The sequence below is a fragment of the Cervus canadensis genome, chromosome 9 (genome assembly GCF_019320065.1).
Source record: "Cervus canadensis isolate Bull #8, Minnesota chromosome 9, ASM1932006v1, whole genome shotgun sequence".
NCBI lineage: Eukaryota > Metazoa > Chordata > Mammalia > Artiodactyla > Cervidae > Cervus > Cervus canadensis.
Window position 1 is genome coordinate 11,441,172 of NC_057394.1, and position 18,338 is coordinate 11,459,509.

The 18,338-nt window shown below is 44.8% G+C and overlaps 1 protein-coding gene across 2 annotated transcripts in view; it reads right to left on the minus strand.

Moving 5' to 3' along the window:
- Positions 1-18,338, minus strand: part of FARP1 (FERM, ARH/RhoGEF and pleckstrin domain protein 1) — a 300,177-nt gene that overhangs the window by 56,323 nt on the left and 225,516 nt on the right. For both annotated transcript variants that reach the window (XM_043478278.1, XM_043478277.1), the window contains exons 6-11: positions 13,648-13,745; positions 7,893-8,007; positions 6,898-7,045; positions 3,935-4,030; positions 1,840-2,003; positions 916-984 (exon numbers count right to left, since the gene is read on the minus strand). In XM_043478278.1, the coding sequence (XP_043334213.1) occupies positions 916-984; positions 1,840-2,003; positions 3,935-4,030; positions 6,898-7,045; positions 7,893-8,007; positions 13,648-13,745 (690 nt within the window). The remainder of the gene's footprint in view (positions 1-915; positions 985-1,839; positions 2,004-3,934; positions 4,031-6,897; positions 7,046-7,892; positions 8,008-13,647; positions 13,746-18,338) is intronic.

Sequence of the window (18,338 nt, forward strand, 5' to 3'; positions counted from 1 at the left end):
ATCCAGGGATTGAACCCAGGTCTCCTGCATTGCAGGCAGATTCTTTACTGTCTGAGCCACCAGGAAAGCTCTGTTACTAAATAGTCCTTGGTAAACCAGCATTTCACCCCTTAAACCTTTTCTCTTAGTCCCTTTAGGCAGAACAATGCTGAAGGGCAATGGGCTCTGGAGCTGGGTGACCAGGGCTCACTCACCAGCTCTGAGACCTGGGCGAATTACTCAGTATCTTTGAGCTAATGTGTCTCAGTCTTTAAAAAGGGGAGAAAAGAGCACCAACCTCGCAGAGAGGGTATAAAGACTCCATGAGTTCATACGTCTAGGGGACTTGGGAAAGGCCTGGCACATAACAAGAGCTACCAGCACACAATGATAATTGTGAGCTAACAATTATTAAGAGCTAACAACAACAACAATAATAAATCCTGTTTCTCTTCAATCAAACTTCGAGTTAAAAAGTTTATAGAACTCTACTCAGTACAGTACTCTGTAATGACCTGCAATGTAGATTCTATGGGAGTAGGATACAAAAAGAGGGGATATATGTATAACTGGATCACTTTGCTGTACATCGGAAACTAACACAACATTGTAAACAACAATACTTCCAATAAGAATGAATTAAATAAATAAATAATAAAATTAAAGCAAAGGGGTTGCAACTTTTCCAATTAAAAAAGATTTCATAGAAATACTGTCAGCTCAAATCCCTGAATATCTAAGGACTCAAGGGTGAGTAGGTTTTCACAGCGCTGTATCCCCTCCGTAAGCTCCTGTTCCTCCTCCATCCCTGCCCCCTGCCCCTCACCCTGGAGTGAGGGTCTGCAGCTCTTCTTAACACTGATCAGGCAGGGCCGACCCGTGGCCCACCGAGAACGACTCCTATCAAATCAGAAGCAGCACTGACATTTCTCTTACCTTTCAAACTGCACTTTCTTATGTCCGCCTTCTTTAACATAGTCGAGAACCTGCTTCTGAGTCCGACCACTACAACGAAGACCGCGGGCGGGAAGGGAGAAGACAGCAAAGCGTTCACAGGTCACACTCGGCCCAGCCCTCCACCACCTCTGCCTCCCCTCCTCCCGTAAGCAGTCCCAGGAGAACCTGTGCTCTGCTGTCCCTTCTCCCTCTCAATACATCCCTTATCAATGTAACAGAAAAAAAGTCCGACCACCCAACAATTCTGTTTGGCTATGAAGCAACCATCCCAAGAGCCTGTATACTTCACGAAAGCGGGATAGTTCTAGTCACTGTACACGCCAATGCCTAGGATGGCATCTGACATGCAGTAGACACTCAAAGATCTGCTGAAAGACTGAGAGAGAAACTGAACCAATGATGGGCAAGTCTACACAGCCTTTGGTGAAGATACAGCAAAATTTTTTTTAAGTTGCCTTTTTTTTTCATGTGGACCATTTTTAAAGTCTTTATTGAATTTGTTACAATATTGCTTGTGTTTTATGTTTTAGTATTTTGGCTAGTGAGGCATTTGGGATCTTAGCCCCCAGATCAGGAATCCACACCCACTGCATTAGAAGGTGAAGTCTCAACCACTGGACCGCCAGGGAATTTCCTCTAGAGCGAATGTTAACAAGGCATGTTCGCCTCTACCTAGAAAGGGAATTCTTTGTGCACGAGAGAGTTCCACTGGGAGCTGACCATGGCTGGGTAGACAGCCTCGTGGCTATCTAAGATTCAAATAGAACACAACAAGGATCTACCGGGAGCCTTCTAGGATGACCAAGCAAACACCCTATCTGCCAAGTCGTCTTGGAAGATAACTTGAAAGTCTTGGGGAAATGAATCCATGATAAACGTGGAGATGGAAAGCATAACCCTTACCTGAACCGAAATGATGACCCTCGGCTAAAGAGAACGGGCTTGGGCTTTGGCTTGGGCTCTTCAAAAAGTCTAAAAAAAGCATGATGTTCAACACAGATTTTCCAGAAGGACTTGCAAAAATCCCGACTGGCCATTAGGAATTCCAAGGTATCCTGGTACGAGCTCTAAAAAGAGAAGAGAGCATCGTGGGTTTTGCCATTCCCACAGACGTTCAGTTGAAAAACAGAAAGGGGGGCAGAAAACAAATCTGTCCCATAAAGTTTCAGCGGTGTATTTCAAATGGCATGACCATAAATCCACATACTGAGTAAAATACAGGTGTTCCTTATGATGCCATATTGTCATCTTTCAACCATTTTCTTCCCCACTTAATTCCTCAGGGGAACAAACAAAAAATGGGACACTCGGCAGAAATCATAATGTGCCCTTTGACTGAATTCATAAACAAATTCTGTTGACTTGGCTTACATTTCCTTCTTTAAAAAAACCCCAAGTACCGAAATTCCTTTTATGCCTCCTTAAAAGAATCGAAACAGTTTTTCTTTCCATTCTCTCTCTCACGGTTCATGCCAACTTTGAATATTGCGCTTAAGCCTTTCCCGCACTAAACAGCATAGAATCCCAGCCTCCAGGTGGCCCCAGGGACTGTATAGGAAATGAACATTTTTTTTTTTCTGGAGCACAAGAGTATCAGTCAAGGCTGAAAAACTCATGTCCTTTGATTTGAGAAAGGGGATATGGTAATTTTCTGCTCCTAGACTGAATGCTCCCAATTTAAGTGGCCAGCTTATGTAAACAAAGGTTACCACAGTCCTTAACATTCCCAGCAGTCCCAGCTATTTTGGGGAAATCTCACAGCTCTATTTCAACTTACAGACAAGTCAGGCTGCAGGACAGAGTCTTTTGGACTCAAAACACATTTTCTCATACAAAACAACATCCAAGGGTGCCTGCTTCCCAGGGCAGGTCATAAAAACCCAGTTCATCCATACTGTATCCAAACTACTATAAGCCTTCTTGTTGTTCAGTCGTTCAGTCACGTCCAACTCTTTGCAACCCCCATGGACTGCAACATGCCAGGCTTCCCTGTCATTCACTATCTCCCGGAGTCTGCTCAAACTCATGTCCATTGAGTCAATGATGTCATCCAAATACCTCATCCTCTGTCGACCCCTCCTCCTCCTGCCCTCAATCTTTCCCAGCATCAGGGTCTTTTCAAATGAGTCAGCTCTTCGCATCAGGTGGCCAAAGTATTGGAGTTTCAGTTTCAACATCAGTCCTTCCAATGAACACCCAGGACTGATCTCCTTTAGGATGGACTGGTTGGATCTCTTTGCAGTCCAAGGGACTCTGAAGAGTCTTCTCCAACACCACAGTTCAAAAGCATCAATTCTTCAGTGCTCAGCTTTCTTTATAGTCCAACTCTCACATCCATACATGACCACTGGAAAAACCATAGCCTTGACTAGATGAACCTTTGCTGTCCAAGGGACTATAAGCCTAGACTGCCATTTATAATCTTTCCCCCCATGGGAATGAAGTACTCCAGTTCTGGTTGGGGACACCAGTGCTCTGTCATCACCTCCTCCACCCCTATTTATGGTGGAAGGAGAAGATGCTTTCTTCCTTCTTTGACCCAGAGCCAAGTGAGTGACATCTTTAGAGGGTCGGCAGGCAGCCTGTGCAGGAGGGGCTGGGTCAGCTCCTGAGAATGCACTGTCAGGGGTGGGGGGCCCCAGGATGGGCAGGGACAGGCCTGGAACACGGCAGAATGCTGAGCAGGATCTGGGGGTGGCCGAGGCTGGAGACACAGCGACTACAGAGCGGGGTTGGGGCGGGGGGTGTTGGATGTGCACACATCTCTGCTCAGGGAAGTGACCCCTCCCAGGCACACATCCGTGCCCTCTGTCTGCTGATGACAACCGTGCAGCGGCCCAGCCTTCAGACACACGGTACAGACCAGCGGACACCTGCAGGGCTGCTGGCCGCGGGGTCCACCTGCGCCCTAGTGAGACCCCCTCCACCCCGAGGTGACTCAGGTTCACTTGAGGAACATCAAGTTCTGTCCCCACGGAGGTTCCTGGGAGGCACTTACGTTCACATCCGGGCGGAGCTTGATGAGAAAGCGCTTCCTCTTGAAGCTCAGCTTCCGCACCTTTGCCCAGTTGAAGGCGTTGATCTTCGTAAAACCCTGAGAAGAGAGGCATCAGCTGGTGAGCCGGGAACTGCACGATCAGCAACACGGGAGCTGGTCTGCTTTGCTCCCGGGGATCAGAAGGGAGGGCTGATGTGACTGTTCATAAGAATGCCTCCTGCTGCAGAATTCCAGGGCTCTGTGGCTGTGAGTGATACCTGCTCCCTTCCTAGATTCATTGTTTCGCACTAACTCTATGATCTGACTTTCATACTTAAGTCTGCCTCCAGGGAGGGGAGAGGCTGGCCAAGCGGCTGATAAAGAGAAAGATAAATAAGAATAATAACCACGACAAGCGACCATCACTGAGCGAGTGCCAGGCACGGTCCCAAGTCCTTTACAGGGCTTTTCTTGTGAAACCTTACATGAAAGCCCAGGGAGCTGGGTTTATCTTCATTCTACCCATGTGGAAGTCGCAGCATGGCAAGATTTTAATTTGTTCTAAATCAGATGGTCCCTGCAGCAGAATGAGATTCCCAGGCATGTGCCTAAACCAGGAGCCACAGAAGCAACACAGCAGCTGGCAATCACACTTTGTCCACACTGCTCCGGCCCCTGGACCCGGTGGGGTTCCCACAGCATGGGACAGAGGGACACCCCCGCCTCGGGGTGTCTCTGATACCAGAGAACAGTCTCTGGGAGGGATGCATGTATCCTCATCTTCCATTGCCAGGTGGGATGTGGGGGACCCACAGAGGGGAGCCTCCATATTCCAGCTCCCATCTGTCCCGTCCTCTCAGCTGAAATTAGAATTCCTTCAGCCTACTGGAACACCAGGACCATTTGTTTAAATTGGCTGGAATGAAGCAATTAGGCACTGGCAGGAAGATTAATTCCAAGACACAGTCCTTGTACATGATTACATTACTGAGCAGTTCTCCACATTTCAAGTGTCTCAAACACAATCAAAGCAAATTAATTCAATTGTGAGGCATGTCTTTCCCTGCTCCCCCCGCATCTTTAGAAATGTTAAAGGGTTTTAATTTTGAAATGGGATGCTAGGACTGACAACTACATTGTTTTACTGTCATTTTTTTTTTTTTTTTCCTTCTCATCAGGGACTCCTAGATTATGTCTGTGGGTCAAGAACTGTTAGGGACAGTCACCTCCTCAAACGCCACACTGCTCTTAAAATACTGCTTCCTACTGTCTCAGAGGAGACCGACTTCAACTTCTCTTGGGACATGAATCTGTGGTGATTAGTGTCCACTGTAAACGTCTGAGGGCATCCCTGGTAGCTCAGTGGTAAAGAACCCATCTGCAGTGTGGGAAACCCAGGCTCAACCCCTGGGGTCAGGAAGATCCCCTGGAGAAGGGAATGGCTACCCACTCTAGTATTCTTGCCTGGAGAAGCTCATAGACAGAGGAGCCTGGCGGGCTACAGTCCATGGAGTTGCCAAGAGCCGGACACAACTGAGCAACTAACACAAAGATGCAGATAAACATCTGACACAGGAGAGACAGAATCCCTGGTTATTTTGGTAAAATACAAAGGGGGAGATGGAACACAATCCAGCAGAGATCAAAAAAGTTTTAGGTCATGCATGAGTATACGCATTCGAAACAGGGTGAAATCTGACCCTACTTTATGAGACAAGGCAGATGCTTTCTTCATATCCCTTTGAAACCGAAGCACAGATTATCCACTCTTGTTTAAAAGAGAAGCCTTGAGGGATGCGTTGTCCAGCACAGGGAATCTAGCCAATATTTTCTAACAACTTTAAATGGAGTAAAATTTATAAAATATTCAATCACTTGTGTTGTGCACCTGAAAGCAACATAATACTGCAAATTGATCATAAAAAAAGAAAATTAAAAATTCTTCAATTAAAAAAAGTCTTGGGGAAAAGCTTTGAGGTGGTACATATGTTCCCTGTCTTGATTTCATAGGACATACAAGGTTAAGAACTTACCCATATTGAAGAATGGCACGTTTTAAATGTTTGCATTTAATTGCATGTCAATAATATTTGAATGATATTATTAAGAAAAACAGATGCAGTCATCAATAACAGTACAGAAGCACTGTGATCAAGGCTGCATACACTTCAGGATGCAGAGTATTATGTCCGTTCATAAAACACAAGTAAGGGTCCAAGAACAGTATGTGTCTTGCTGCAAAATTACAGCAGGACATGGACACAACTTCTAGGAATTCATAAAACTGCTGTATCTTCTAAGTTAGGGAAATGTGAAACCACAAACAAGCTGACTTGGGTAAAATCCAAATCAATTAAAAAAAAAAAAACCCAACCCAAATTAGATTAAAAAAATCAGATGAATAACATGGGCAAGTGTGAAAAAGGTGCTTATTTTGTGGATCTGAAATCTCAATTCTATCCAACTATGTTCTAAGTTAGGTTCACAGAGAGATACAGAGAATCTGTGATCCTACACAGTCCAAGTGCTAAGTTACCTCAGTTTGTGTCTGCTTCTTTGCAACTCTGCGCTGGAGCCTGCCAGGCTCCTCTTTCCATGAGATTATCCAGGAAAGAATACTGATTGGGTTGCCATGTCCTCCTCCCGGGAATCTTCCCAACCCAGGGATCAAACCCATGTCTCTTACATCGCCTGCACCGGCAGGGGGGTTCTTTACCACTTGGGAAGCCCACAAAGTCACTCAACACAAACAAATCTGCAAGCACGGGTTCCCCAAGCTGAGAAGGGCAACGGAAATCCAATCTGTGAGCCTGAGGATGGAAAGAAACAGGAAACCCAGGAGCGAGGTTTGTCTGTTCCCTTCGTCACCTAAAAATAATCATTGGAGATCTCAGCCTGGACCACCCAACATGGAATCAGAGTTGAAGGGTCAACTCTTATCTCTCCATCACCAAGGGAACCGAGCTGGTTCTAAACGCTCTTACCTGAAACACTAGAATCCCCGTGTTGGCCACGGCCAGGTTGATCTTCGTGCCTTCCCGGTCCTTGGCTGGGTGCAATCGGATGCCGTACATCTCCAGTCTGCGGGCAATCTCTAGGAGCTGGAAATCCGATTCTGCTGGTGTTTGTCCACTGACAATACAAAAAAATCAAGAGAAAGGCCAGGAGATTTGAACTCCCTGTGTCTATGAACTCAAGATTAAGCACCTTCTCCTGGCAAATAAAAAGGCGTTTCATCACTAACAATGGGGCTACCTGATCAGACGACACCCAGCCTCCAGTTCATTATAACTCAAAGTCAAGCCAGTGGAACAAAAGCTGTATTGCTTGTGTAACACAAAACCCCCAAAGTCTATCTCATACTCGGCCAGCTTTTTAGAATCTCAAAGAGTTTCCTTTAAGGTCATATGAAAGCAAAACACCATCATGCTGAAACAAGTTTCTAGTCACTTAACAATAGCCCTAAATTTGCAAAGTTCAAGGCAATACTCTATCAAAGGCAACTATCAACCAGGACTCCAGTGCTTTCCTTGAAACACAGTAACAAAAACAGAAGGCACAGAGAATAGTTGAAGATATTTTATTGATCAAAGGAAAGAAACCAAAATGGAGGTGGAACAAAGGTTCCCCATTTCCACACTATTCTTACATTGTCCCTAGTTCATGATGTCCCCTTCCTGATTTCCTGGTACTTGGGTCTTACACTCTTTCTCTTGCTCAAAAGCACAGGGTCCTAAAATGCCAGTGTTACTCTCGTCTCACAAAAAAGCAAGGAAGGAGTCCAGGGATTTGGTCTTGAGTGGGTAACCTGCATCTCTGAGAGTCCAGGATAAGTAACAACACTGACTAAGCCTCTGGGCCGTCCTCCCTCCCTCTGCATATCTCTTCCCAATACTTACTCTGTGTGTGTGTACAGGTACTTAACGAATGTCGGAGGACAGAGAGAAACAGCTCAAAGGAAGCAACAAAGGAGACTTACATGTGGTTATGGTGAAATTCCACGATTTTGTCTTCTAGTGCATCTTGCTGAGGTATGTACTTATTTTTTGCTAAATGCTCTCTGTCTGACGCCTCATCAAAATCCCCAATCTCAGCTACAAAGAAAGGGAGAAAGAAAAACCAGCCACATATGATTACTACTTCACAGTTTGTTACATTCCCAGTGGACTGTTCCCCAGCAAGTAAACCGGAAAAAGTAGCCGAGAACATAAGGCGATCCCAGCTGGCGGGTATCATAAGGGCGAGATGTGAGAAGCTGTGGACGGGGGGGACAGATTTAACAGCTCTGCCAATGTAAGATGACAGATCCCACTTTTTCTCATCTCTACTCGTCAGAAAGAACACTTCAGAATCATTCATCTTTGGCCATCCATGTTCCTTCCTCCCCACCCAACTAGGGGTTGTTCCTACTTTAGGCAGTAAATTCTAAACAAGAGGATCAAAACATTCTGACTTCTAAATAAGCCCCAGAATTTCAGGGCTTGACAAAATCAACTTTGGAAATGCGCATATAACAATTAGTGCAAACCCTACATGCTTTATCATGTAGAGAAAAGATGATTGTAAATAGGGGTAAAAGTTGGAGAAGGAAATGGCAACCCACTCCAGTACTCTTGCCTGGAAAATCCCATGGACAGAGGAGCCTAGTAGGCTATAGTCCATGGGGTCGCAAAGAGTCAGACACAACTGAACGACTTCACTTTCACTTTAAGTAGCAATATCTTTTCTTTCCCTTCTTGTTTCTCTATTTTTCCTAAGACTTCTAAAAGAAATATGCTTTGTTTTTAACATCAAATGTTTAATAAACAATTATAAATTAAAAAAAAATAGGGGTAAAAGTACATAATGGGCTTCCCAGGTGGCTCAGTGGTAAAGAATTCACCTGCCAATGCAGGAGACATAAGAGATATGGATTTGATCCCTGGGTCAGGAAGATCTCCCGGAGAAGGAAATGGCAACCCACTCCCATGGGAAACTCTTACTGGGAAATCCCATGGACAGAGGAGCCTGGCAGGCCAGTCCATGGGGTCACAAAAGAGTTGGATGCAACTAAACAACAACAAAAGGTACCTAATCTAACTTGGTAAAAATATACGGCTCTGAAATTTTGTGTAGTCTTATTGTCAGAAATGACTCAAAAGACTGAAAATTATTACAAAATTTTCGTCATCAAGAAAGGGGGTGTAACCTCATGTAACCCCAACACAGTCCCCTAACGGCTCTAACCTGGAAAATTAAAGGATAGAGCTTTAAAGTAATCATTGTACCTCTAACAACACTACCTCCAGCTCAGCTTATAGCAATTCAGTACAGATGGGACAGTGTGCCTTATCATATAGTCTGTGTAACAAGCTTAATAAAATGAGCGGAGCCCAGCTGTTTAGAGGAAAAGCAAGTGAACCGTTGCTATGAAACCCACCTTTCACTTTGTCTTGTGAAGCAGCTTGTCACACTTTGGGCAATGCAACCCAGTAATCACACAGGATATGCACTATATGTTGCTATAATTCACAGCCCCTGAGAATATTTGCTTTGCACCCAACAGTGCCAACTCGCCTGGCACCAGCTGGGCCACTGGAATAATCAATCACTCCCTAGCTTCCGACTACTATGGCAAAATCAATATTATTTCCTAACTGCCCTTTCTTAACAAATTTCCTCCCCCCTAAGTTGCCACTTTCTATCACAAAGGACAGCATGGAAGCGGGGGGACCTCCCCACCACCCTGCCACCACTCACTGGTGGCCTTGATGATGACGGCACTGTCTTTTCTGAAATCCCTTCTAGCTTGGCTCAAAAAAGCCAAGTTTATCTCATCATTCATGGTAACAGTGTTCTATCAAGTCCCTACAAAATATCAAATTAGTGAATACTAAACCATCATTCCCGGGTGGCTCAGCTGGTAAAGAATCCGCCTGCAATGTGAGAGACCTGTGTTCAATCTCTGGGTTGGGAAAGATCCCCTGGAGAAGGAAAAGGCTACCCACACCAGTATTCTGGCCTGGAGAGTTCCATGGACTGTATAATCCATGGGGTCGGAAAGAGTCGGACACAACTGAGCGACTTTCACTTTCAAACCATCATTCCCAGGGGAAATAAGAGCTTAGGTTCCTCCAACAATCTTGAAACACTTTAATCAAATAGCCGAGTTTTCTGTATGCTTCTGTAGAAATACATCCTCTTTTACGCACTGTGTTATTCATTAACATCGAACCCACAGCCCACAGCACTGTAACTCGCGCCGGGATGAAGCATATCTGCACCCCACGTTTGTTTCTCCACAAACGTGTGTGTGTGTGCTCAGCCACCGTCATGTCTGACTCTCTACGATCTCATGGACTGTAGCCTGCCAGGCTCCATTGTCCAAGGAATTTTCCAGGCAAGAATGCTCGAGTGGGATGTCATTTCCTCCTCCAGGGGATCTTCCCAACCCAGGGATCGAACCCGCAGCTCCTGCAATGGCAAGCAGATTCTTTACCACTGAGCCACCTGGGAAGCCCTTATTTCTCCGTAAGGCACGTCAGAACCCGTATCTCTAGTGTCTCCTGCCTTGGCAGGTGGGTTCTTTAGCACTAGCGCCACCTTGGGAAGCCCCCGTATCAGCTGATGTATATACTGAATTCCTTATCAGTCTACTTTCAGCAAAATATAAAAATAACAACTCCAGATCTTGTGATTTTCCCGAACTCTCATGAGGATGTGCTTGGGCAAACTTGTGCTTGTACAAGTCCTCAGACTGGATGCACATACAACCTGCTGAAATGCACCCCAGCGGGCAGCCACGCTACACGACAGGTCCTCTTATAAACAGGCCCACCTAGGGTTTGAATCTTCGCTTCATCAGCTTGTCCTGCTGGTCTACTCAGAGTCCATTAGGGAAAATTAAAAGTCCGAAGTTTATACAGGGGGTATCTAAGACCAGTAACAAAGGAACCAATGAAAAATACGTCTGAAAGATGACAGTGAATTCAAATAAAAAGAGGCAAAGTTTTAAAAATTGGATTGTGTATATAGGAAAAGATGAGATGAAAATACAGCTCAGTAGAGATAATCTTCCATCAGCATTAACACCGCTTTCTGCAGAAAGGAGACGAACTGACCTTTTTTACCGTACTGATTGTGCAAATAATTATCAATCATTTAAATGAACACACTATTCACAGGAGATTCTCCTTCTATGATACGATGTATGGTTTAGTTGCTAAGTTGTGTCAGACTTCTGCAACCCCCTGGACTGTAGCCTGCCAGCTCCTCTGTCCATGAGATTACCCAGGCGAGAATATTGGAGTGGGTTGCCCTTTTCTTCTCCAGGGGATCTTCCCAACCCAGGGATCGAACATGGGTCTCTGGCATTGCAAGCGGATTTTTTACCAACTGTGTCACCAGGGAAGCCCAATACAATGTATGGGATGCTCAAAAGGACAGAAATAGGGCTTAGTAAGTATCAGAATATTGAAAGTGTATCACAAAACTGCGTATCAGAGAGAATGGAAATAGCAGGAGTACTTCTGAACCCACCTATTTCATCTCCTGTGGAGAATTCAAGATTCAGACGATTTCTGAGCCGTTGTTTATGTCTGGGGGTGAAGGGTCCATTGGAGCAAGCACATGGCTTTCTGGACTTCAGTGACCCTCCACTTACCATGTGCGTGGTTTACTCTTAACAACAGACTTTAAAAAGGATGGGGCATGAGAGAAAGTGGGTACAAGACTACATGGCAGCAGAAATGGGTGAGTAAATTTCTCTTCTCTCACCAAAAGCCCAGGGTTGGAGACATTTCCTGAAGTGGCTGTTCCAATAAGGAAGTTTTATTTCAAAATTTCCCATTGTTTAGAAAGGGAGGGACGCAGGTGAGTGAGAACAAAGAAAGGTGGATGTGTTTATTGAACTCCTAGCATATTCTGAATATTGATGCTATCGTTTCATTTTCACAGCTATAGGAAACAGCTTCTATTAGTCCCCTGTTCCAAAGGAAAGAGAAGTGAGGGACTCTGTCGCTTGCAGGCTGATCAATCAACTAATAGAAACGAGAACTGCCTGATTCAAAACATTGCTCACTTTACTGTTACTGTAGGAAGAGGGAAGACCAAACACATGAAAGGGAAAAGTTAGGCAACGGTCTGCACCAAAGTGTCCTCAGTTTAAATGCGGAAAACAGCACTGAGCTCATGGGGGTTGTTACGAAAATTAAATGAGATAATACACAGAACTGGAACATAGTAAAGTCTAATAAAGATTACTTTTTTTTTTTCAAATTAATAAGAAAACACCCATCTATTAAATCTGGTAGATATTCAACAATGCCCATGCACAAAAAGGGCTTCTCTGATAGCTCAGTTGGTAAAGAATCCGCCTGCAAAGCAGGAGACCCCAGTTCGATTCTTGACTTGGGAAGATCCGCTGGAGAAGAGATAGGCTACCCACTCCAGTATTCTTGGGCTTCCTTTGTGGCTCAGCTGGTAAAGAATCTGCTTGCAATGTGGGAGACCTGGGTTCGATCCCTGGGTTGGGAAGATCCCCTGGAGAAGTAAAAGGCTACCCACTCCAGTATTCTGGTCTGGAGAATTTCATGGACTGTATATATAGTCCATGGGGTCGCAAAGAGTCAGATATGACTAAGCAACTTTCACTTTCATGCACACACAAAAAAGATAAGCATGGTTTCTACAAAACACCTCGTCATTTTGGACTAAAGTAGTTTGTTGAGTACTAGGAGTGACCCTTCCTACAAACCTGTGGAGTCTTGTTAACTGAGCATCTATGTGGACAGGCTGGGCCTGATTACGTGGGATTGCTTTGTATACAATGGAAATTTTAAAATAGTATGATAGCATTTATATACACAAAGTGTTTATATATTTGTTTATATATGTTGACCCTGGTCTATGTACATAATATCCTTCCTGAAACATAACATGTGTATTTCATTTTAAGTAACTTCTGCCTTACCCAGAGAAAAAAAATGCCTGTGAGTAGTCAGTAAGCAGGTGAGTAGTCAGTAAGCCTTAGAATGAGCACAATCTAATTATCCTTTATTTAGTGTAACAAAGTTAAAATCTCTACTTCAAGCATCACTTGGATTCTATCCAGGGTCATGTGTCTTGCTTTACTGAACTCTTGAGCAGAGTACAGGAAGAGAAAATCTTTGACAGTTTTATGTCTTATGTCTGAAGGATAAAATGCCATATTCAACAATGAATATTAAATCCAAGAACAGGACAGAACTAGTTTCGTCTACTTGGCCACCGTCCATTCAATTGAATTCGAGTCAGCCGAGTTTTCAACAATCGCATCTTCAAACTTGAAAAGCGTAGGCAACCACCCGGACACAGAATTCCTGGGTCACCATTTGGGGGGGCGGGGGGTGAAAGCGTTAGTCGCTCAATCAAGTCTGCCTCTTGGCAATCCCGTGGACTGTAGCCCACCAGACTCCATGGAATTCTCCAGGCAAGAATACTGGAGTGGACTGCCATTCCCTTCTCCAGGGGATCTTCCTGATCCAGGGATAGAACTCAGGTCTCCTGCACTGCAGGCAGATTCTTTACCGTCAGGGAAGCCCATGGAAGGACAGGAGTATTAAGTGATGTTAAGAGTGCTGTTTTCCATTCTCTGGCTTTTGTGCTAATGCAACATAAGATGAAAACATTGTTTTTAGTAGATGTCATTCTCCCCCCACCGAGCAGATCGCTGTGTATTTCCCACACGCTTCCTGAAGGAGATCAGAAGCACTCACACTGCACAATGTGTGAGATCAGGAGGGCAGCGCTGGTATCATTGCACGTCAGCCTGCCTTGAGCCAGATCCTGTTTCACCTGCAGCGCAAACAGGTACCTGTGGACACAGAGAGACAGGCGTCATACACACAGAGGTGGGCGTCAGGCAAAAAGGGTGTCGAGTTTTCGCAACAAAGTCAGGCTCAAGGTGGCAACTTGCCTTTACAGTGAGGACCTGATGAAAGGTATATAAACCAAAGAACAGGAAAGTCTGCACAGGTGGGAGGAATTCCTGGTGTAAATAGTCACATCTCCCTAAAAACACTGGGAGTCAGGTGGGATGCATGAGACAAGTGCTCGGGCCTGGTGCACTGGGAAGACCCAGAGGAATCGGGTGGAGAGGCAGGTGGGAGGGGGGATTGGGATGGGGAATACGTGTAACTCTATGGCTGATTCATATCAATGTATGACAAAATCCACTGAAATGTTGTGAAGTAATTAGCCTCCAACTAATAAAAAAAAAAAAAAAAAAACACTGGGAGACATATGCTGCAATCTTCACACAATGAGTAATGCACTTCATTTTATATGGAGAGATACAGCCATAAAAATTAAAACTATAACTTACCACCCTATATATTTCTATGGGGTAGAGCACACATTTAAACTTTTCTCACAGGTCAGTCAAATATACTAAAAAAAAAGGCTCTGTGGCTCAGACAATAACAGTAAGCTATTATGGTTAGGAAAAGCCTTGCTGATGGAATTGCAAACACAAGAGTGTCTTTTTTGTGGTGGAACAGTCACTCAGCTTCTTCCATAAGCCTCAGCTGCCAGATGTGTAAAAACCCATTTATTTAAAAATTCTTTTATGTGGTAGAATAAAGCAAGTAAACATTTTTAGTGGAAGAGAAAACTGGATTTATAAATCAAAGAAATTAAGTAAAACCAGGGTGATGTTAAAATTGATTTGAGAATATCAATACGAACTCATAGATTTGTAGGAAGATATCTGCTCGTTTTGGGCTTCTCTGATGGCTCAGAAAGTAAAGAATTCACCTGCAATGCCGAAGACCTGGGTATCATCCCTGGGTTGGGAAGATCCCCTGGAGGAGGGCATGGCAACCCACTCCAGTATGCTTGCCTGGAGAATCCCATGGACAGAGGAGCCTGGAGGGCTACAGTCCACGGGGTCGCAAAGAGCTGGACACGCCTGAGCACAGTTCTTTCCTCCCTTGCTAGTTTTGTCCACTGTCGAGAAGCCGTGTCACCTTGGCATCAAGCCTCAGCAGCTAGATTCTGGCTCTCACACAATTACCATTTGAAGGATAGAAAGGTAGGTCCTTGGAGAAACGGTAGATTCCAGGCACGGAGTAAGGAAAGGTACAGAGTGAACGTGGAATATCTAGTTATGCCAGAGGGCAAACAGCTTGCAAATATAAACAGGCTGTATTAAAAGGGGGAAAAAATCTGGAAGGGGTGTCCACTGGCCAACATTGTGACAACTCGAACAGCAACATGAAGGATTAGAGTGAATAAAAACACATGGAACTAATGAAATTTCATGAGTAATTATAATACTCAGGAAAAAAAGAGAGAAAGCAGGAAAAATGAACTGTATTACCATCTGAGAAGTCTATTAAAGCACTCTGTGTTAAAAATTGGTGACAGTGAAAGTTGCTCAGTTGTATCCGACTCTTTGCGACCCCATGGACTACACAATCCATGGAATTCTCCAGACCAGAACACTGGAGTGGGTAGCCTGAACTTCTCCAGGGGATTTTCCCAACCCAGGGATCTGACCCAGGTCTCCTGCATTGCAGGCGGATTCTTTACCAACTGAGTTATCAGGAAAACAAGGAAGCCCAATAAAAATAGGTAATCCAAGGCAAAAAACTGGGCATGTAATCTGTCTCTCCTGTAGGAAGAGTATTTCATGATATACAGATAGGTGGCTCCAGTGGTCAAGAACCTGCCTGCCAATGCAGGAGACCTAAGAGATGTGAGCTTGATCCCTGGGCTGGACATTCCCTGGAGGAGGACATGGCAATCCACTCCAACATTCTTGCCTGGAGAATATAGAGAAGCCTGGTGGGCTACAGTCCATTGGGTCGCAAAAAGTCAGACACAATTGAAGTGATTCAGCATGCATAGATAATCCAGCTAGATGAGGCAAAATTCTACTTTACAGAAGAACACCAACAAATAACACAACAAAAATAACAATCATAAAACACTCATCCTACGGCCTCTAAAGAAATGATTGACTCTGGCAAGGATTGTTACTTGTTGTAAAAACCACTTAGGAGTTTGGACATTTGAATGGAGACAAGCTCACAAGACTTCCCTTCAGAAGGGAAAGGTCAGAATGCTATCCCCCCAACTCAGTGATCAATCTCAGCATCACTAATGAAATAGGAAGCACACGACATCACTTACCAGGGGATTCTAGTCAAGAATGTTCAATGTATCTCTCAAGCTTTTAGAACTGAGGTCTAGTTCACAGGGAATACAGAAGACGGAGAAGTAAGTTAAACAGGAAGCAATCAGACAAACTCAGGAGGTAGGTTATCTCACAGTGCAGCTGGTCCAGATTTTTTTCAACAAGATGGTATCATGAAGAAAAAGAGATTCTGCTAGATTAAAAGAGGTTTAAAGGCCATAACAACCAGTTGCACTGTGGGGTCCTACAGTGAATCTCACTTTAGATGAGCAGATATAAATGACATCTGGGTGACAAAGGGGGATATTTGACTACAGCCAGGGTATTAAACGAGATGAAAAGTACATGTATATACACAGAAAACAAACCAGAAGGGCTCTCCCTGAGGTGCTAGCAATGCTCAGCTCTGGGCAACAGGAACATGGTAGTTTTATCTTCTTAGTCACATTTATCTAGATATTCTAACTTTCTACACTGTACATGGATTACTTTTGTAACAACAAAAGGGTCTTTTAAATTTTTTAAAAAAGGGCTTTTAGCAAGACTAACCACAGAGGTGTCGTGAAGAATTAAATGACATAAGACATGGAAAGCACAGTGACTAGAATAAAAGCATTCAACACAAATTAGCAATTTTTAAAAACTGAATAAAAATGAATCCCCTTTAAGTCATTTGCGTGCATGCTAAATCGCTTCAGTCATGTCTGAGTCTGTGGGACCCTATGGACCGTAGCCCACCAGGCTCCTCAGTCCATGGGATTCTCCAGGCAAGAATACTGAAGTGGGTTGCCACGCCCTCCTTCCAGGGGATCTTTCTGACCCAGGGATCGAACCTGTATCCCTTGAAGTCTCCTGTGTTGGCAAGTGGGTTCTTTACCACTAGCGCCACCTAAGTCATTTAGGACCAGGATTAAGAACTAAAGAACTACATAGGCATTTCATAACCAGAAAAAACAAACACCCAAAGGTCTACCAGGTGACAACAGCTGACCTTTCCCCAAGCCCCCATAATGTTCATTCATTCATTCATTCTCTTTCTCTGTCTCTCTCCCTGGAGAGTCAAAGCAGAGTAAAACAGAGCACATAAAAACAGTTGCAACATCAGCACACAGGTTTACACGGGAAGAGGTGGCCCGAACCAGCTCTCTGGATGAGGCTGTGGTTATTGTTTTTTGAATCCAACACTTCTTAGAACTACAGGCTTTAATTCTCACCTGTGTAGTTAATTTTCAGGTAAGTAGGAAGAACGTGTGTTTTAAAAGCATGACATTCCGAATGTAACCAGCTATCAGTTTAAACACAGGGCCCTGTGGTCCAGAGACAGAACTCAGGATTCAGGGCCTCTGGGGAGGGTTTCTTGTGGGTGTTGAGAGGGTGTGGGGTTCCGAAGGCTCCCCTCTTTCATTAGAGGGCAAAGCCTGAGCTGAAGGCTGCGGGAGGAACCTGTCACTCCCTGATTATGCTGACTCTTCCTGTCCTAAGGCCCTGTAATCCCACTGGGCACCGCGTCATCCTGTTGTAAAGACAGCCGCTGCAGGGCTGACTTCAGAAACTCAGCAGCACTTTCTGCCCCACAAACTGAAGCAATTCCAACCGAATTCACACGAAGTGCTCAGAGCAGAATCAACAGTCCTTGGCAGAAGGGTGGGCGTATGAGGGGGGAGGCGACGACAGTGGTGGGGCCAGAGGGCTGTCACTTCCAGGGCCCTCGGGGGAGGAAGTCACACCCCTCGGAAGCCATGTTTTAAACACGTCTGTTTCCATTTATTTCATTCCGGAGCTCTTCATCTTTCTGCCACTTACTCAATGTACATGCCGGTGTCCCAGCCAGCCAAAGACAACACCGCAGCAGACCTGCATGGCAGCGAACTCTGATAGGTGCCCTCCGCTTAGAAGAACACAGCCAAGGGACTCCTTGGCCGTCCAGTGGTTAAGGCTCCGCTTCCACTGCATGGGGTGGGGGTGTGATCCCTGGTCGGGGCACTAAGATCCTGAGTGTCATGCAGTGTGGCTAAACTGCTTCCCCCCAAAAACACAGCCAAGTAGAAACTGGATCCTACTTAAGAGGCGATGCTCAGAGAGTACTATGTCTGATCTCACCAGCACAGCCAAGTAATTCCCAGCTAGGCCAGAAGAAAGCCTGGTAATTTCTTTTTCAAGACCCCTCCCAAGTGGTTTAAAATCTGCACCAAAGAGTCAGTACTTAGCTCCTTCCAGATGCTTGAGTCCTGCTATCAGGAGAGCAAGAGATCCAGTGAGAATGTAGCC